The 19,666-nt window shown below is 36.0% G+C and overlaps 3 protein-coding genes across 3 annotated transcripts; 1 reads left to right on the forward strand and 2 right to left on the reverse strand.

Annotated features, from left to right (window-relative positions):
• Positions 1 to 158: 158 nt before the first annotated feature.
• On the forward strand, positions 159 to 2,286 carry LOC149690742 (NEDD8 ultimate buster 1-like). Its single transcript, XM_089870658.1, has one exon. The coding sequence runs from the start codon at positions 327 to 329 to the stop codon at positions 2,112 to 2,114; it is 1,788 nt and encodes a 595-aa protein (XP_089726784.1). The 5' UTR covers positions 159 to 326; the 3' UTR covers positions 2,115 to 2,286.
• On the reverse strand, positions 2,269 to 3,902 carry LOC149690743 (uncharacterized). The gene is made up of 2 exons (XM_089870727.1): positions 3,797 to 3,902; positions 2,269 to 3,396 (listed from the first exon to the last, which is right to left on the reverse strand). The coding sequence occupies exon 2, from the start codon at positions 3,386 to 3,388 to the stop codon at positions 2,381 to 2,383; it is 1,008 nt and encodes a 335-aa protein (XP_089726853.1). The 5' UTR covers positions 3,389 to 3,396; positions 3,797 to 3,902; the 3' UTR covers positions 2,269 to 2,380.
• Positions 3,903 to 15,194: 11,292 nt separating this feature from the next.
• On the reverse strand, positions 15,195 to 16,639 carry LOC149690744 (lewis-type alpha-(1,3)-fucosyltransferase-like). Its single transcript, XM_089870537.1, has 2 exons — positions 15,923 to 16,639; positions 15,195 to 15,691 (listed from the first exon to the last, which is right to left on the reverse strand). The coding sequence occupies exons 1-2, from the start codon at positions 16,637 to 16,639 to the stop codon at positions 15,197 to 15,199; spliced, it is 1,212 nt and encodes a 403-aa protein (XP_089726663.1). The 3' UTR covers positions 15,195 to 15,196.
• Between the last annotated feature and the right edge of the window lie 3,027 nt (positions 16,640 to 19,666).

Raw genomic sequence — 19,666 nt, forward strand, 5'->3', positions numbered from 1 at the left:
GATTTCTCCAATAATCCTAACAAAAAACACCGCTGGTAGGCCTAAAATTGTATAAAAACAGTTGTTAAGGCCTATCTCTCGTTTGAATTTCGCGGTTTTCCTTAGTTCAAAAATTTCCTAGTAGATGTCGCGATATAACATCAGTGTTTATTTCCGCTCTCGTTTCCCACCATGGAACCTACTCGAAACAGCTGATAATGACAAGCGAAATGTTGCGTCCAAACTTGAAATAGGTTGAGTTGACGGCTTGACACGTTCGGAGACGGTTCTTGCTAAATTTTAATGTTAAAGTTAGGGTCAAAAATTAGTTTTAATATACATTAAATATGACGGATCTGAATTTAAACGAAGATTACTCGATTCAAGAAGCGATTATTACCCTAGTTCGAAACAAACTTAATGAAGAGAAGATTAAACTATGGTTACTACCTTACACTGATCAAGAAAGTTCTCAGGATGTTGGTAATTACCCTGATGACTTGGTAAATAGATTTCACGTAGAGTTGGGAATTCAAGAAGAAACTGTCAGGAAAGCCTTTGAACAGCTAAGAAGACACGCCTTGCATAAGTTAGCAGCTAGACGAAATTCAACTCCATTAACGTCTCCCACTGGCTTAGTCCTTGTAAAATTGAAATTCGTTGGGTTAACTAAGAAGAACAGCGAGCATGTCTTGGAAATTGACGTATCATCAAAGGGGAGAGATTTGAAGCAAAAGGCATCGCAGATTTTGTCAACAGAGACACTGTCCGAAGAGGTTGATACATCCGGAATCAAATTGATACACAAGGGCAGTTTGATATCGGACACGGATGTGTTGTTCCAAGTACAAATCAAAGCGGGATCCACCATTTTGGTCCTCAATTCTGAGAAAACTGCAACAATGGCTGTAGACGCTTTGACCACCAATTTGCAGCAGACCAAGGATGATGCCGAATTATTGTCTTCCATAGATAGTGATGACGTCGATGGTGGTCATTACCTACAAATCGCCGATCAGCAAGGACGTCCTATTAAAATCCCAGCTGTTGAACGTAAGGCCTTGGCTGTAGCTATGACGCTACATGAACGAGGTCGTTCAGCTATGAAATCAAAGAAATACAACGATGCCTTACCATTCTTCTTGGAAGCCGACAGAGAATTTTCCAAATGCAATTCAACCATACTAACCAGCGTGGATAACTACGCCTTGTTGAATCTGGATATCGTTTGGTGCTACCTCTGTCTCGGGAGCGTCACTGACCTACCTGACGCTGAAAGAAGGCTTAGCGTTTGCCGTGACTGTTTCGTCAAAAGTTACGGACCCAACATGGAAAGATTAGAAGCCATTAAAGGCGGACACGCCCAAGAGTCGGCTCTCATTGCCAGATTGCATTTACTGCAAGGAATATGCGCCTTTCATCAACGACGGACAACCGAAGCCAAGAACATTTTAAAGAACGTCTCGTCAGAGCTGGAATCCTTGAAAGTGGATGACGAGAAGTTAGCCGAGATAATTTCATTTGGTTATTCGACCGCCGAAGCTCGTTTGGCCTTGAGGAATGCTAATGGAAATATAGAAAACGCAGTCTATCATATCCTGAAACGCAGAGAGGAAAAGAAACGAATTAGGCTTAAAGAAAGAATGGAACGCGAGGAAAACCGTAAACGACACCTTCTTGGAAAGACTATCAATGGAGATTGGGTACAACCCAATCTACACCAGCAGTTATTAACCATGGGATACAACCATAACAGGGCGCGGGATGCCTTGGCCCAAGCGGACAACAGTATCTCATTGGCCGTCCAAATTCTCCAGGACCAGCAAGAACTCTTGGCACCAGTTGACGATGAACAAGTGGCCATCCTGTTGAGCATGGGCTTTGATCAGAACAAATCCGAGGACGCTTTGAGGGCGCATAATGGAGTTCTAGCTGAGGCCCAAGAAGCCTTAGTGGCTGGCTTGGCCCTGGATCCAGTTATTCCATCAACCTCGCGTGTCGAACAGAGGGAGAAGTTAAGGGACGCGGTGGACAGACTTCACGACGACATACCGGAAGAAGAGGAAGAATATTTGGATTTGGATATGCAAGAAGAAACAGAGTTTCTTAATGAATATCTAGCCTTGCTGAAATGATAGTTTGGGTTTTGCTACTAATGACCGAAGATCCTGCAATCAAGAAATACTAATGTTTCTGTATTATTTTGTTTAGTCGGTTCATTTAATTAATGTTCAATTTAAACCTAAAGTTATCGAAAACACTTCTGCTGACTATGAAAATAAAATGGAATTTTAATCTTTCAAAGAACTTTGTGATATTTTTATTGCAAATATGCATTACACAAAAGCATCCCTTCCAAGCCTGTTTGAGTAGTTTTACAATTAGAAAAATTATACACGAATTATTTCTCTTTATGATCCAACATATGCAGGGCGTAATCTGTCCGCCTCCCAAAACCAACATCACATAATGTGCATGTAAATTTATTATTTTTGTTGTGTGTCTTTGTATGACGGTACATGTCCTCTTTCCTCCCAAATTTCTTGACGCAATAAGGACAATGGAAAGGTTTAACACCCATGTGTATTTTTAAATGACGTTGCATGTCCCCTTTACGTCCAAAACGGTCGCTGCATTCTGGACATTCAAAAGGCCTTGTATCTTCTTGTCTAGTTTTCTTGTCATCGATGTTTTGAGACTTTTGAGATGTTTTAAAGGTTGTCTTGGGTTTATGATCTAATTTTTCAGTGTTGTTGTTGTCATTGGAAGCTGATGAACTGCTTTCTGTATTATCATACCTATTATCTGATTCTATAGTTTTTAATTTTACGATGCTGGCAACTGTTAAAAATTCAGGATGTGTTTCTTTTATGTGTTTATTCAAATCCATTTTACGTTTGAAACTTAATTCGCATTCGGGACATCCGTGATTATTAACTATGGGGGTAAAATGGTCATCATGGTGTCCCTTGCCAACTGTTCGATGCGAAAATGGGCAGCCACAAGTTGGACACCCACGAGCTTTGACACCAGCATGAACTAATAAGTGTTTGACCATGTCATATTTTCTACTGAATTTTTTTTGACAAACAGGACATTCGTGGGGTTTTATGCCATTATGAGTTTTCACGTGACGCGTCATGTCATCCTTCCTCCTAAATTCGTCACCACACTCGGTGCATTTGAATGGTTTTTCACCAGTATGTTTACGGTAATGTCTAAGCATGTCACCATTCCTGGTGAAAGTTTGTTTGCAAATTGGGCAACTAAATGGACTACAATTACCACGATTATTGACAGTTTGTTCAGGATTAGGCGAAATATGATGAATAGGTGAATAATTTGAGTCATCAACACAGTCAACTTCAAAGTCCATTGAAAATACACTGTCTTCATCTAAATTAGACATTCTACCGCCTGTAAAATGTTTCAATATATTTCGGTACCAATTTAAAAAGCTAATAATATTTAATAATTTAACATAATTGATTGAAAAACAAAATTTACAAAAAATAATAAAAAAATAGCCTAAGCCTTGGCTATTTAGTAAAGTTAGCAATTTAGCAGACGACTCGTCAGAGACGAGTCTTTTCTGGAGTTCAATTCGGTTCAGATCTTTATCAAAGAACTGAAGAACAATGAAAGCGGCCTTTGCCAAAACGATCGACACCATCTATTGTTGAATTAAGTTATAATTCGCGAAATTATAACTTAAAATTTAACTTAATTAAACTGGTGAAACCTTCGACACATCTTAAGCCATCATCAAAAATTAACACGCCCCATTAATTAATTAAGAACGAATTAACTAAACAACCTGTTGATCCTCGCCAAATTCGCCCACGTGTATTTGAGGCTTTTAAAAGAGAGGCGCTGGCAACGTTATACTCGTAGATGGAAAAAGTTCTCACTTTTACGGTATGAATTTTTACAGACTCCCGCCCGCTATATTACTTACCATAGCATAGTATCTGGCCAGCCGTGTAGAAGTTCTAGGAAAAGTACTAGTTTTTGAAATAATAAAAAAAAAATCCTCTCGGTGTAGTTTAGTTGGTTCCTGTTGCTGGCCATAGAAGTTGTTATACGCAAATGGATGCGTTTCCCGCGTTATGAATTAAGTTACCAAAAGGGTTTCGGGTATAAGTGATTCTTCAAGATCAGGTTATAAGTGTGCCACTCTTCGTCGAGTTACAAGTTGTTCTTAAAGTGACTTAATCGTGAAGTTCCGTTCGCGATGGCCGTACTGGAAGGTGTGGTCCAAAATGGTGATGCTGTTAGCTATGATCAACAGACCGACGATGAGATCCAGGTGATGCAGGCTCAGGTAAAAAATATATATTGCCTTACCTGGATATGTTTTGTTAACCTGGTCGGCCGTCTGGGAAGGCAATTTTTAGGGAATGTTAGATGCGGTTATGGCCGCGCTAAAAAAACGCCGGCTCTGTTACTTAGAAGCCGGTTCTTTAATATGCACGTGTATTTTGAAATTAGTGACGTATTATTAAACTCAAATTTATAATTGTTGTTATTATTATTTATTACTTTAATTGGGTGATTTTTTAATTGACCCTGTGGGTCTAATGGTGAAATAATTCGGAATTGTATAATGAATGACGTCACTATAGTGACATCACGCCACAAAATAGCACTTTAGATCATGTCTAGTCTATAGTCTACTAAAACAATTAATTAAAAAAAAACCCAACAAACTTCAAAACATAAATGATCCAATAAATCCATAGCTATAGCACTCTCCGCCTTTTATAGTATCAAATTATATCATATGGAATAGGGGGATGTCACAAGTCTATACAGTATATGCAACAATAGACTAAACAAGAAAGCGTGGGTTATGGTTATATTTTGTTAGACAAAATAATCAAAAAATATGACAAGCATGGCTAAATATTAATCCAATAAATCTAACAAATATTGCGGTAGTAATTTCCATCTTCTACTCTGTACGAATTGAATGTTGTTGTCCTAAATCGCCTTTGAACCAGTATAGAATTTCGCTGGTGTTTTGAGGCGTGGGTGTCGTTAACCGCTCTCTCTCGCTCTCTCTTTGAAAAGGGACCCAACCAATTCTTCCATCATTATATCATAGAATAAAATAGCACAGTAGCATACTCCATATATCTTATATCGTCATGCCAAAACTTATAAATATGCTCTCATCATCGTAGCTTGACTAATATATCTTTAGAAAAACAACTTTCCCTGAGTAACAAAAAGAAAAAATGTTAAATTACTAAACTAGATTCATCTGGATCTGGATTTGGGGGTAAAACACTACGAAACGATTATTATATGTACCCTTTCAGTATCGTGAACCGCCCCTCGTTTATTAAAGAATCGATTTCTTCCTTATCTGAATTACAATCTAATATTAATTAGGCCTAGTGGAAGTAATTATTTTTTCTCGTTCATTTATTTATTAGACAGTGAATTTAATTATTTAATTATGGACTTCATTTCATTATTATTTTTGGGGAAATAATTTTTTATTCTTTCTGGGTTTTTGAAAGTCAACTAGACGGGGGCGATAAGGCTTATCAAGTGTTATAAAATTGCGTAAAATTCCCTTTTCGAGCTTGTTATAACTTCTAGAAGAATAGTATACGTTGTTGGAATTTATTTTCTTAGATTGTATTATATTAATTTATAAAGTGGGTGTCGTAAAATAATAAGGTGTTTATTTTACCCGATAAGGCTTAGTTTTGTAACCGAGAGGGAAGATTTCTATATAGAAACCTTTTAACTCTTCTTAGACAGGAAGTACACTATATTATATTATATTGTATTTCATAAATTCATCCCCGGTTGACCTAGTAATAATAGTTGAACGTTTTTTTTAGGTTTAGCGTTTAGTTATTAAGGGCTTGTGTTGTTGCGTAATTGGGGATTATTTATTTTAAACGAGGTTACGTTAGAAATTAAATTCTTATAAATTAATTTAGTATATTTAGGAATACATACAAATACTGGGAATCATTGTGTTGCCTTTTTATACGTATCTAGGCGGATTTCAAAGGAGGAGCTAGACTATGACGAATTATATAAGGTTTCTACCAACCAATGAAATTGTGGTTAGAAAGACGTCAAAATTATGAAGGCGCAATGATTCCTATTGGCTGTGTGTGTATTCCTAGTGTATTGTATACATTCTTTCATAACCTTTAAGAGCTCTAATTCACCCCGATAGTCAAACCGACCAAGATACTCAATGTCTGTTAATAACCCTCAATTGTTCTCAGAAATAATTTTAATATTTAGAGCGAAACAAATAAACAATGAATGACCCCAATTTGACCCCCCAAATATAAATAATTATAATTAATTATCCAATCTAAATAGTTGATCTAAATATATATGCATATTTAAATAATCTATTGTATTTGGGTCATGATCGTGTATGATGATGTATACTCTAGATATTTTAATTTGATCTTATTTTATAATGACACATTCTTAAGCAATTAATTAAGAAATGGGAGCGGAATTTGAACCCTCCCATGACCTTTTTTAGAAGAATTAAATATTAATTTATTTATATATTATATAGCAATATAAAGTGGTCAACTCAATTTCAGTTATTTTGAACGCATTATAATTCGAGTTATATTGCGTGTTATAATTTATTTATGAGCAAGCAACCGTTCCGTTATTATGTCCTTTAATGGTCGGAATGTTTCGTGCAACAGCTAGGCTAGGGTGTATCTCTAAAAAGAATGTTTTATCGGGGTCCGGAACTATGGTAGAGTGATTTTTCCAACTAAGTTGAATGAAGCCAGCTTTTTACACCATTTTTTTTTTGTTTCTAGCTTAGATGGTGGTATAGTGATGGTTATATGATCCGTCAACTGAACTTTTTCTATTGTTCTATGAACTATTGAGTAATTTTCACTCTTATTTTTGCCGCACAACAGGGAGGTTTTGAGTACTTTTTATATTAACCAAGGGGAAAATCACTTAGTTTAATTAATTAAGTCGTTTAATTTGGCCAGCAAAGAAATTAGTTTTGGGGGAATTTTTAAGTGTATTTCCGGAGATCATTTCATTAAATTTCAAGTGATTTTTCACGTGTATTTCGTGTGATAATCTCCACAAATTTATAGCTATTTTTCACGTGCATTTCGTGAAGTTATCTCTTCAAATTTACAGCGATTTTTCACGTGCATTTCGTGAGATAATCCCCTCAAATTTATAACGATTTTTCACGTGAATTTTATAAGATAATCTCCTCAAATTTCGCGAGATTTTTCACGTGCATTTCGTGAGATAATCTTCTCAAATTTCTCGACATTTTACACGTGCATTTCGTAGGATAATTGCACGAGGATCCCCTTAAATATCACGAGGAAGTCACCTAAAAACCACGTGAAATAAGGTCCAACACATTTCTTTACTTTCTAGGCCTACTCCCACTTTCGTTAGTTAATTACCCCTCGTTTTTTTAATAGTGTAGTACTCAGTCTACCTTGAATTATTAAAAAATGCCTCCTGGCGGGCGACTACGTATTCGTGACTAATATAGAAATAAATTTCGAATTTTTTTCTCTCCTCTCTCGTTATTTTAATTTTTCCTCTTTGTAATTTATACCAAATGTACGTGGATTTTTATCTCTACTTATTGTTATACATTTTAAATACATGGGTGCGTCTAAAATATGCAAATTGCTTAAATACAATTAAAGGGAGGATGTAATGCTGTAAACAAATATTGTCCCATTTTGAGGCATTCATTCATTATCCCTCCTCGGGACGAGTTTAGGTAATATTGACCCTTTTGCGGTAGAAATTTGCGAGCTTAACCGATTCCAAATGAAAGTCAAATATTTGAATAACCTAAAGTAAATTTTTGACAAGTGGATTGAAAAGGGGGGGGGGTGTAGACCGCGGTTTTCGTCATTATTTACTTAATAAATTGATGTTTAAGCCTTTTCGATTTAAATAATACATGTTTAATTTAATTTCTCTCTCTCCTTTTTAAGTTAAATTAGAATGAAAAAAATTATAAAGAAATTTATGCAAAAGTAATTAAATTATTTTGATACCTGAACGATAAATCGGTTGCACTCTTAAAATAGACTGTTTTTATTTGTACAAATGATGATTTATCAGTTGCTTTTATGCAAAAGTAATTAAATTATTTTGATACCTGAACGATAAATCGGTTGCACTCTTAAAATAGACTGTTTTTATTTGTACAAATGATGATTTATCAGTTGCTACCAAGAGTGAAAGTACCCATTCCCGCGATTAAAATGATAAGAGTGTCTTCCCGGATGTAAATTCACGCGACATATAAAACAAGCTAATATAAATTCTTGAATTCGAAAGTAGCTCTTTCGTTTTACTTTTATGTCTGGAATGAAAAAGAAAAATCCCTTTTAACTTTATCTAGAAAAATATTTTATAGCCAAGCGAAGCAACCGGTTTTAATAGAACCTAAATTTAAAGAGCGAGCTCGCTTTTTCATGTTAACACAATCCTGTCTGATGCATATTAATTCTTAAGGTTTTCTACCACCCTCTGCATGCGTGCGATCATGGCATTACATAATATCTTCCAAAATATAAATATATAGTTATATATGCATTCTTTAAAATTTGCTATTATAATTAAAATAATTTAAAGTAATTAAAAAATACTGGAGCTAATTAAGTATATAAACACAACAATTTAATTTTATGACTAACAAAATATACTACTTGAGCTGCTAAGCTAAGAGTGTTTCTCATAATATCATTTCATTTCCTTTAAATTATTTCCAAGGAACTAATAGACTATGTTATTATTTTTTATTTTCTTTTATTTTTACCAAGAACGATCTAAATATTTGTTTATCTAATTAGAACTATTACAGCGTGAAGCTGAATTTCCTGAAATTCTTATAGGCATTATATACATTACTTTAAACATCCCCTACAAGGTTTATAAGTCGTTAAATTATTAGTCTCGGAAGCGTTAATTAGAAGACGTCCCGAATATCACACTTAAGCATAAACTCCCACGAGTCTCTTTCTCCTCTCCACTCGTAATTATTATGATTATAAAGTCCAGTTAGTTTATCTTTCATTATATTTAGCCCGTCTTTGGGGAGCCCCTCTCTCGTGTCGTTTAAAACAATTTATATTCTTGCCTTGACATACTTATAAAAACCCATAGCGAATTTTATTGCTGTACATAAGTTAACATGTTCAGTTGTGTTACTTATGTAGTACTTTGGTAAATGCATCCTTATAGACACAGACCCTGCTCAAAAGTCGGGGGGTGAAATGGAGCTTGGTGTGTTGAGCAGCTTGTTTCCTAGAGACGAAATACATGTGGATGGACAACATGATGTAACTTCCAAACAATACGGACATTGGTGCAGAACTGGTAGCATCCTTGTGTCCAGATATCGTCATTGTTGTTTAAAAATTAAATTGGAGGGGGGGAGGGGTCAGTGTTCCACGGGACCACTAAGAAAATTTAAGGGTAACCGAAGTCCAGACATAAATTCAAATATTTTAGTTATCCATTTCTTTAGTTTAGCAGACGACGTGCTCTGATCCTTGGTCATGGACCAGTTTATTCATTCCAGGCCAGGAGGTCTCTGGCCTAATGTCCAGTTTAAAAAAAATCCTTTTTTATTTCCCACCCTGCATGGTTCAGATGCCCCATCTCAAACAGACGATAAGTACTCTGCCCCCCCCTTTTGAAAAGGGTCTCTTGCGCAGATCTATTGCGCATTATGTATTGTTTAATACTTAAAGTGGAGTTACATAAAACAAAGTGCTTTACCTCTTATTTGAAAATTCGAAAAAATAAATTCTCGTTTTGATATTTGGAGCGAGTACTCGAAATCGTTTACATTTTGTTTACTTCCAAATGGTTTCACTATTGATCCGTCGGAAGTAGATTATATTTATTCGGAAATGAGATCGCGCGCAGTGCACTTTACAGTCATCGTATAAAAATATGTATCGAGCTTAAATCCCCTTATCGAAATAAATCCCATAAGAAAAATAGGTCAAATTAAGTAGACCTAAAAAAAACCGCATCAACACGTACGTGATCATTTAATCCTTATAAAGTTAGGCTGGGCTTGACCAGCGCAATATTATAGTCTTAGATGTAATTTATATGAAGAATTAAGGGTCGGGTTCTTCTTCGCTTTTCTCCCCCAAATTAGTAATACCCTGGGGTTTAACCCCCGGACCATTAGTGTCACAGGACTATAGATAAGCTTCCCAAGAACTCCAATGAGGGGTCGAACATTATATTACTCTGTATAGTTCGTTATAACTGGGGATAATATAGAAAAAGGCAATTATCCAACACTCTCCAGGGTTCTTCATCAAGGGATAGGGTGTTACTGAAAGCTCCGAATACGTCACCTCATTCTTATAAAGAACTATTTTCTTTTCTGTCATATTTTAACATTAGGTATTCCTACGCCTTTATTTTACTCACGTACATACATGTACGTTTTTAATGGGAGTACGAAACTGTAGCATCCTTTCGGATACTAATTTATTTCGATATAGGCTAATGGCACCCCGTGTTATTTCCTCATGAGATTAATACAGTGCAAAGGTAATGGGCTGCCATTACTCTATAGTAGATACCAACATCCTTAGAAGGGATAGAGTTTAAGATTAAAAAAAAGCGTTTTTCTATGGGAAATTTGACCCTTTCTTATGTTGATTCCGACTATTTATTCTCAAGATCACGTTTGTTCTGGATTGACGTGCTCTGAAAAATAAAACTCGCTCGGGTTTTTGTTTTTAGTGTAGAACTAAACAAGGAATGACTCTTAAAGGGACAGTGAAAGCTGCACGATTAACTTTGTTCAAGAGGTAGTATGATCCTTCCATAATATAGTGGTTTTCCTCCTACCTTAAAACTATTTCCTATCTAAAAACATTTTCCTATACTTAAGAAGGAAATAACCAAAATATTAATTGAATCCTACCACCAAACACTTCCGGGAAAAAAGAAAAACCAGCCCCTTTATCTATTTCAGTTTCACTTGAGGGGAAAGATGCATTTACTACCAACGTAGCTTGTCGCTTAGCTTGTAATTTCTCCAATGGATGGAGAATGGCAGAGTCTGGTTGCCATGACAACGTGGAATTTCTCTCCCCCCCTTTCCGTGGAATAGCTTTTAAAAAGCTACCTTCCCCACGTTGCAACTTATTCGGATTTCGATAAAAATTCTTTCGAATTTGTCTTAATTAATTTATTTGGTCTATTTCACTGGAAAAATAGGCCTAATTTATTAGCTAGGGAATTTGGCTATTTTAAATTCAAATTGTTTCGTATTTAATTCTTATCCTCATTTATCAGACTTGGAAGGGTTTGGGTTTTTTACCTCTCCGTGTGACGTAGTCCAGGAGAGGTTCTGTAACGGCCGTGTCTGTGTGTGTGTGTGTGTGTGTGTGTCTGTCTGTCTGTCTGTCTGTCCGTTGTCACACCCACGTGACCGCGTTCGCAGTTTGCGTATCGGAGCAAACGTGTTCGCCATTTCCGAACTGCTTTCACAGACACGGAAATGGCTCCTCTACTTGAGTTCTCACACCACCATCTTTTCGTCTTTGTCCATCCCACACGGACACCAGTCTGTACTTACTGGCTTCTAATCACCACCTTTTTTTGGTCTTCGTCCATTCCACTTGGACACCAGTCTGTACATACTGGCTTCTAATCACCACCATCTTCTGGTCTTTATCCATCCCACTTGGACACCAGTCTGTACATACTGGCTTCTAATCACCACCATCTTCTGGTCTTTATCCATCCCACTTGGACACCAGTCTGTACGTACTGGCTTCTAATCACCACCATCTTCTGGTCTTTGTCCATCCCACTTGGACACCAGTCTGTACATACTGGCTTCTAAACACCACCAACCTTCTTCCGTCTATTCCACATAGACACCAATCTGTATCATTGGCTTCTACTCCATTTTCATCGTTTGGTTTTAGGATATACGCGGCGATCAGCTAGGGTTACGAGAAACGTCTAGCCTCCCTAAGGTGGGATCGCCACCAAAGGTTTTCGCAATTGCGCTTTTTCCTTACTATTATAATGGAAACGAATAGTATATATACCCCAAAATCTGAAGGAAGCGGGCAGGAGGGGTACCCTTCACTTTAAACGTCAATATTAGCAAAGTATGAGATAATAATAGGTATAACTTTATTTTAAACGATGTAACTATTATTAATGTTAATTATTGAAGATTAAAATAATTAAAAATAATTATATTTATTTAAATATTAAAGATAAACCTCTCGTGCAAAGAGAGAGAGATTAAATCATGCCTCCAATATCTACCAAGGCCCGTGAATGCGATATATTTCCTTCATTGCCTCCTATATCTATCAAGGCCCGTGCATTGTGATATATTTCATTCAATGCCTCCTATATCTATCAAGGCCCGTGCATTGTGATATATTTCATTCATTGCCTCCTATATATATCAAGGCCCGTGCATTGCGATATATTTTTCAAAACAACAACCAAAATGGGAAGCTCCTCTCAGAAACATAATAATTTCTTTTCTCTGTATATGAATTGAAAATATGGATAATATTGCGCTCCTTCTTTAATGGTATGAATCCTTGCCTGTCTATTAATATTTTACGTAGGAGTAATACGTTCGTTTTGTTTTGATGTGTAAAGTCATCCTACAGAACTATAATATTCCCTTTATCCATAATATAAAGTGAATATGTGGAAATATTTTTCGTAATTATGATGCATTTTGTAGTTTTGTAGCTTTAAAGCTCTGTTTCATTTAAATATTCCAAGGATAGTTTTTAATATTATTATTTGAAATGGCTGTTTATATATTACTTGAGCTATACTACATCTGTATATAGAATAATCCTTGATCTAATGATTTCGTGAAGAAGGCTAAGGTCTGGACTCTGTCGGGTAAATCAAGTATTATCCGCTATAGGCGTAGTGAACCAAAGAGTAAATAATTGAGACCTGAGGTGTAGTAAACTTTGGGTTTTGATGTTCGTGTCTGTAATGAAGGACATTAACGGTTCAGAGTGAGCCGAAAGTTAAATACACGTTTAAATAATCAGGTTTAAATTTTATAATAGAAGAAAGCATCATGGTAGAAATTAGATCACAAAGAAAGGGCTAATCGTAATCGGGTTATAGCTTTGAAGTTTTATTCTTGTTATGGAGCGCATTGACTTCTTGACACGGAGAGGTAATATTTTGGTTTTCCCAACTTGTTTGTTCTTTTTTTGGGGAAATTTCGTTTGTGATGTAAAACGGCTGGTATGGAAACGAAACAGCTTGTGTTCATTTTAGAGAACAAATTCCGGGGTATTTTGTGGGTAAAAAGACAATAAAGAGATCTTAGGGGAAAGGAAGATACAGGCTAGACTCTGGCACTTTTAAAAAATAAACTCATTACCTTTGTAGGTATTAACTGAATAACTTCGAATAAAGAATAATTTTTTCTTTTTAAGTTTTATTGCAATTTGTTTTATTTTTTCAAGCTTTTTTGAGAAGTGTTGTTTTTATTAAAAAAAAAAAAAAAAACACCATCCGTGAAATTGTACATCTGTTAAAAAACTTCCTATATATTCAAGACGTACAAATATACACAGAAGTGGCAAATTAATTTTATATAATATTTAATTAATATAATTACAGAGGTACATTTAATTCAAATTGGGTTAATGTAGTGGTTTACCCTTCGAAATAGATTAATTTTATTATTTATTTAAACATTAGTCTATATAATAATATTAAACCATTTCCGCATCACGCACATTGACATAAGCGGGTAAACATGTAAACATAACCGAAAAAAACGCCATTATTGAAACGAAAGGTTTGAGTTTCGTTTTGTGTCGCATGCGATTTATTTTTGCCGATAATCCTAACAGACCAACGGACCAATCATTAACCTAGTACGTAAAATCCCAGACTTTAGCATTGCCCTCATTGCATTCTCCGTATGATTTGATCCTTTTCGTATATCTGATTCCCATCTTAACCGTGGGAACGACGCAGATTCTACTTTCATTGAACTATCAATTTAACCTGTCGCGTTTCTTATTATATCGCATTGTATTGAAAGTGTTTGGGCTTTCTTCTAGGGATGAATACAACGACGAGTTAAGGTGTTAGCGGGTTGGAAAAAGGGGGTGCGTATGAACAGGGCTCTCTTATTATAATCCTTAGGCGCAGGGGCAAAAGAGAAAGAGAGAGGAGGGATTCTTAGAGGCAGTGAGAGGAGGAAACCTTCCTCCAAAATGGATGGGAAAATTCGTAGACGGGATTGTTAAGGTGTATCGATTATATTTGCGATACCTTTGCCCTTGTTGTTCTAACCCCAAGTATTAAGTATTATTTGAAAGAGGATTATTATGGCTGCACTTATACAAATAGTTTCCCTGAACCAGTTACAATTGGGGCAGAAACCGAATTGATTTTCGTTACCTAAACTACCTCATCTGCATTGAGGCGTGCTCTTGGGCTTCCGATCAGAGAAGAGTATGTTTGAGTCAGTCAGAGGGTCCCCGGCTTTGGTATTAGACTGACGTTCGCTCGGTCACGGGTTTTTTCCTTGGGTTAGAAGCCCCATTTTGAAAATACAAAACGACGTACGTACGTATCCTTGTCCCCTTAACGTATATATATATTTCCATGTTAAATATCGCTTAATCGCTTTGCCCGGTTTTATGCTCCATATCAGTATCGATAAATAAATGGTCAGCGGTTAAGTAATAATAATTTTGGACACCCCAAGTTTAAATTAAAATTAAAAATTAAAAATGACTCAATTTGTATCTCATATTCCGGTGGACGTGGCGTCAGTCCGAATGGCAGCACCACCTAACCGACCCCATCACATCGAAATTAAAGAACAGCACCATCATCATCCCCATAAACAGGTAACCTTTCACCTTTGACACAAGTTTAAAATCTCGCGCAAAGTTATTTCTGGTATTTTTTCTTCGTTAATTTCAATTATTTTGCGATGGTCGCGTGAATTTTTATTGGTTATTTAAAAGTGTGTTACGTGGTTTAAAATTGACCTTTGACTTATTAAAATAAGATAAATTATTTTAGAAAAATATTTTATTTGATAAATGACCAGTCAAGATAAATTATTTAAAAAGATATATTTTAAATTTAATAATTCACCTTCACTCTTAGCACTAGGTGGTGAAGCTAAATAATTATTTTTTAATTATAATTCATCTATAAATTCGCCAGCGTGATTGGCAACCATCTGATCGTATTCTGATTGCTCATACTGTCCGGTGACGGTCTTAACAAATTTCTGAGTATTTCTGTACCATTTGAAACAAGGGTTGATGTAATACCACCACCATACGTGATTTCTTTTGACCCTGGTGACCTTTTTTTGATCGCGTAAATAGTCGCAAACTTTTCTAACCGTATCCATGCCCGGATTGGCGCTCACGTGCAATTTGTGGGTCCTTTTCCATCCTTGAAACTTTCTGAGCTCGTTAGGGTTAGCTAATAAGTATTTCAAGTACGTGCCCAAATCGTGAGGGTTTTCGAAGTCCATCGCGTTGATGTACGAGTTCTCGGGAAGCAGCGAGACGTTGTAGCCACCGAAGATGATAGGAATCATACCGACGTGATAAGCGAAGAACAACTTCTCTGTTCCGTAGTCCTTGCAAATTGAGTTTTCCATTGAGAGATAGAATGTGTAGTTCTGTTTGAGAAAATTCATTTTATAATTAATTAGTTAATTTACGCGTAAGGAAGAAGTAGCTATAAAAAATATAAGTGGTCCACCCCTCGAACAGGAAAAAAACAAGATGGCCTCGGCCATAACACAGTTTTGCTTGGTCAAATTGGTCACACTGGGAAAAGGCGCCCAGCCGCAAGAGGAGGGAACAATAATTTTTCCAGCCCTAAAGAGCACAAAACTAAAACAACGTACCTTCAATTCCCGGTAACATTTAAGTATATTTTCGTAACATCGTCCGCAATTCGGAACCGTTTTCTTATTGCAAGCTCCGATTTGATCAATTTGAATAGTTTCGTTTAATTTCCTGACGTAGTATTCGCGTTTTCCTTCGGTGTAACAATGGGAGACCATCCAAATGATCGTACCATTCTTATTAAGTTCATCGTGGTCATTTTCAATGACCTCCGTGTTCGTCCGTATCTTTTCGAAGTGACCATAAGGCGATGGTATGTCATCGTCCAATCTGTAGGAACTCGTGAAATTAATTTGTTCCTCTAGCTCTTCCAGGATGGCTATTTGAGTGTAACACGGTGATTCTCCGGTAAATAGAACCCAAGTTTGATTGGTCGGTCTGGTATGACGTAACGGAATGTCATTTATTTCCACGTAAATCCAATTGAAAATGACCACATCGGCTATGTGGTAGTAACTACTTCTGTCAAACGTGAAAAAGCAATCTGGGTGTAGACCGGGGGTGTCGTTCTCGAGTAGATTACCGCTTAACCAAGGGTAACCGAAACCGAGTACGTCATTCCATGATAGAATTACGTATTTTGCTGGCTTGCTTGGAGTAGGTTTTATGAAGAAATAGTAAAGAATGGTTAAGGTTAGGACGATTATAACAAGTCGAAATATTTTTGACCCGGGGTTTTTCCAATATTGGCGAAACATTTGGATGTACCACGCCATTTATACTTGTCTTCATAAATTATCGTTGAATATCTGGGTAATTAAATGTTGAATATCTTGGTAATTTAATGTTTAATATCTGGGTAATTTATCGTTGAAAATCTTGGTAATTTATCGTTTAATATCTTGGTGATTTAACCTTCAATATCTTGGTAATTTAACTTTGAATATCTTGGTGATTTAACCATGAATATCGAGGTAATTTAACTTTGAATATCGCGGTAATTTAACATTGAAAATTTCAGTAATTAACCGTTTAAATTTCGGAGCAATTTAGGTCTAATTCTACCATTAAATTTAAGTCCGTTCCTCTATGCAATTAGGGACCTTTGAATCCCGTATATTTATGTAATCTTAAATCGCCTGTTAACACCGAAATTCCAAGATCCTTTCACTATATAATTACGCGTTTTTAGCAGCTTTGTATTGAGCGTGTTTTACATCCAAAGGAATAACTGCGTGTAAAGAAAGACGCCTCGCCGTGTTTGGTATCCCCCTTTTTTAGACATATCGCTCTCGAAAATTGTAAGTCTTGCGTTTCGTCGAAAACAAAAAGAATAATAGAGGTAGACGCGCTGTGATTGGTCACTCGGAAACTTCAAAGCCTCAAGTCTATTATGCCTTTTATTTATTCTTTTTAACTTCTGTTATTCCACATGGAACGAAATCGATATCCAGACATGCGGATGAGGTTGATAAAATTCTCCCAAACCAAGAAATGTAAAGTTATCAAATATGAAACGCAGCAGTCATTAAATGGACTACTTATATAGACAGTCAAGGGTGAGGGGACGCGTTTGATAACTTCTGTATAATTTACTTTTAACATTTAGTGTTAAGCTGATTATAATGGACTCTCTTTACTTCGCACACGCAAATCGTGATGTTAAAATGTCAAACGTCAAAAATGCTTGTATGTTTTGAAACTTCTCTTAATTTAATCAAAACACTTTCTAGACTAAATCGACTTTTCAATTAGTTTCTATGGGAACCAGTTGTTAATATTAAATTTTAATCAACACTATACAGGCAAACCTTACTTTAATAATATAACGCATCGAAACGTGTTGTGTTAGACGCTTCAATTGATTTACTTCCGTTTTTACTTTCCGCGCTTTCTCCGGAAGTACCCTTCTCTCGCTTCCTCTGACCCATCGTTAAGAGGACCTCGATGAGATTCGGGGAAGAGTGTGGGGGGGGGGGGGGTTTGTTTCAGGTTTAATTTCGCTTTCAAGTTAACTTGTCGTCGTGGGGTTCTCTCTGATCGATCCATGTTCCTTTTTAGCTATGGGGTTATCTCCCCCAACGAAGCCCCTTAAAGTTCCCCTATAATGGTCCCCACATTTTGGGGGGGGGGGGTAACAAATGATTTAGAGTCTTTGATATGACGCCAGAAAAAGATTTGTTTAAATTATTCTTTTGGTTTAGAATTGTTATTATTTTTTTTTACCAAGTTTGTAATATCCTTTTTGTTAAGGTATTTTGTTTTTATTGCAGAATTTTTTTAGGGTGGTTAATTATTTCACATTCTTTGTCTGTCAAATCTTTAATATTACAGTATAGTTCCATAGCGGATTGTGCTGGCTTCTAAGTTCTTCCCAAGCTACTCAAATAATATAGAACTCTAGTAATATAAATCATCACGATATGTCAAAACCAAATTCAGTACCACAAAAAATATATTTTTTTTCCTTAGAAACATTTCGACAAAGACGTTAGGTGTGAAAGCTATCTATAGTAAGTTACAAGCTTGAATTGGATATAAATTTCAATAGAAAAAAGTATTTTTTCAATAGAAAATTGACCACTTTTAAGATTATAACGGAGAAACTCTGTCCTTTCACTAAAAGCAACCCAAAAAACGATTCGTATCTATTTGAAAATGTCAGTCGGAATAAGGTCGAGCGAAGAGAAATGAACCTTTTTTTCCCTAAAGGTCAAAGGGTCATCGGTGTCCATTAATAGGGATTTTTTTATCCTTTGACTATCTAGAGCTACGTACCCCACACGTCACGGTTTTTTGGGGGCCTTTACTACGTTCGATAATGTTGGTTTTATCTCTATATAATATTAAAAGACAGACAGACAGACATCAAGACCAGTTTTTTCCCTGTCTTTTAAATTCATTTGGTTAAAATAGATGGCGACTTCTTCTTGCTTGCTCTTCGAGCGCGCCTTAAAAACCCTTATATTTCTTAATATTATTAATTCGTCTACACCCAAGAATATGTCCCTAATCTCGACCCCCCCCCCCAAATTCTCAAATTTATTTTTAAAATTACTTTCGCTATCAAAATCACAAATAATGTCTGGAGACCATATGATCCGAAGTTGAGATTGCATCAAGGTTTAATACTGTATTTCCCATATATTTTCAAATACATTGGAATAAGGTTAGACCTTTAGTGTCAACTTAACCTAAAAATTGCTATCGGGTCTCGCACCCCTTTTTTTCTTGGGTCTTAAAGAGTGATTGAGTGGGGAAAGAAACTTCGCGGAGTGTTTGCTTTTGAAAGATCCAATTTCTAGATTCATTTTAAAGTTGCAATGAAATCGATTAAGTCTTAGGGTTGAAAATACATTAGGGGGGTACCTTTGCGCTTATTGCAATTTCCTTGTGGAATGAAATTGACTTAGGAAAGGAATTTGATCATTGATATTACATTATTTTGATTGTTAACATAAGATATTTGAGTATCAATACTGGTTTAAAAATGTCTCCTTCAAAAACAATTCTTATTTTAAGCCATAAAAATATATTTATGTGTTCTTTCTTCCGGTGTCCTCTTGAAAAAGGTCCTTCATCCGGTTAAGGACTTTAGTCTCCCTAATACCATCCATTGTGTCTCCTACTCTCCTTTAACAATTACAGTTTTATCCTCCACCACAAGGAAAGAGGGGGGGGGGGTTGGACCTCAAGTGTCCAGACAACAAACATATTAAGGATCATGATAATCTTATGGCGCGGTTTCTTTCATCTGAATAAATACTCTAATCTTGTAATATAGACAATTGATTCCCGTTTTT

Source organism: Phalangium opilio, unplaced genomic scaffold, assembly GCF_054372755.1.
Source record: "Phalangium opilio isolate 3A_F unplaced genomic scaffold, DU_Popi_V2 ptg000031l_1, whole genome shotgun sequence".
NCBI lineage: Eukaryota > Metazoa > Arthropoda > Arachnida > Opiliones > Phalangiidae > Phalangium > Phalangium opilio.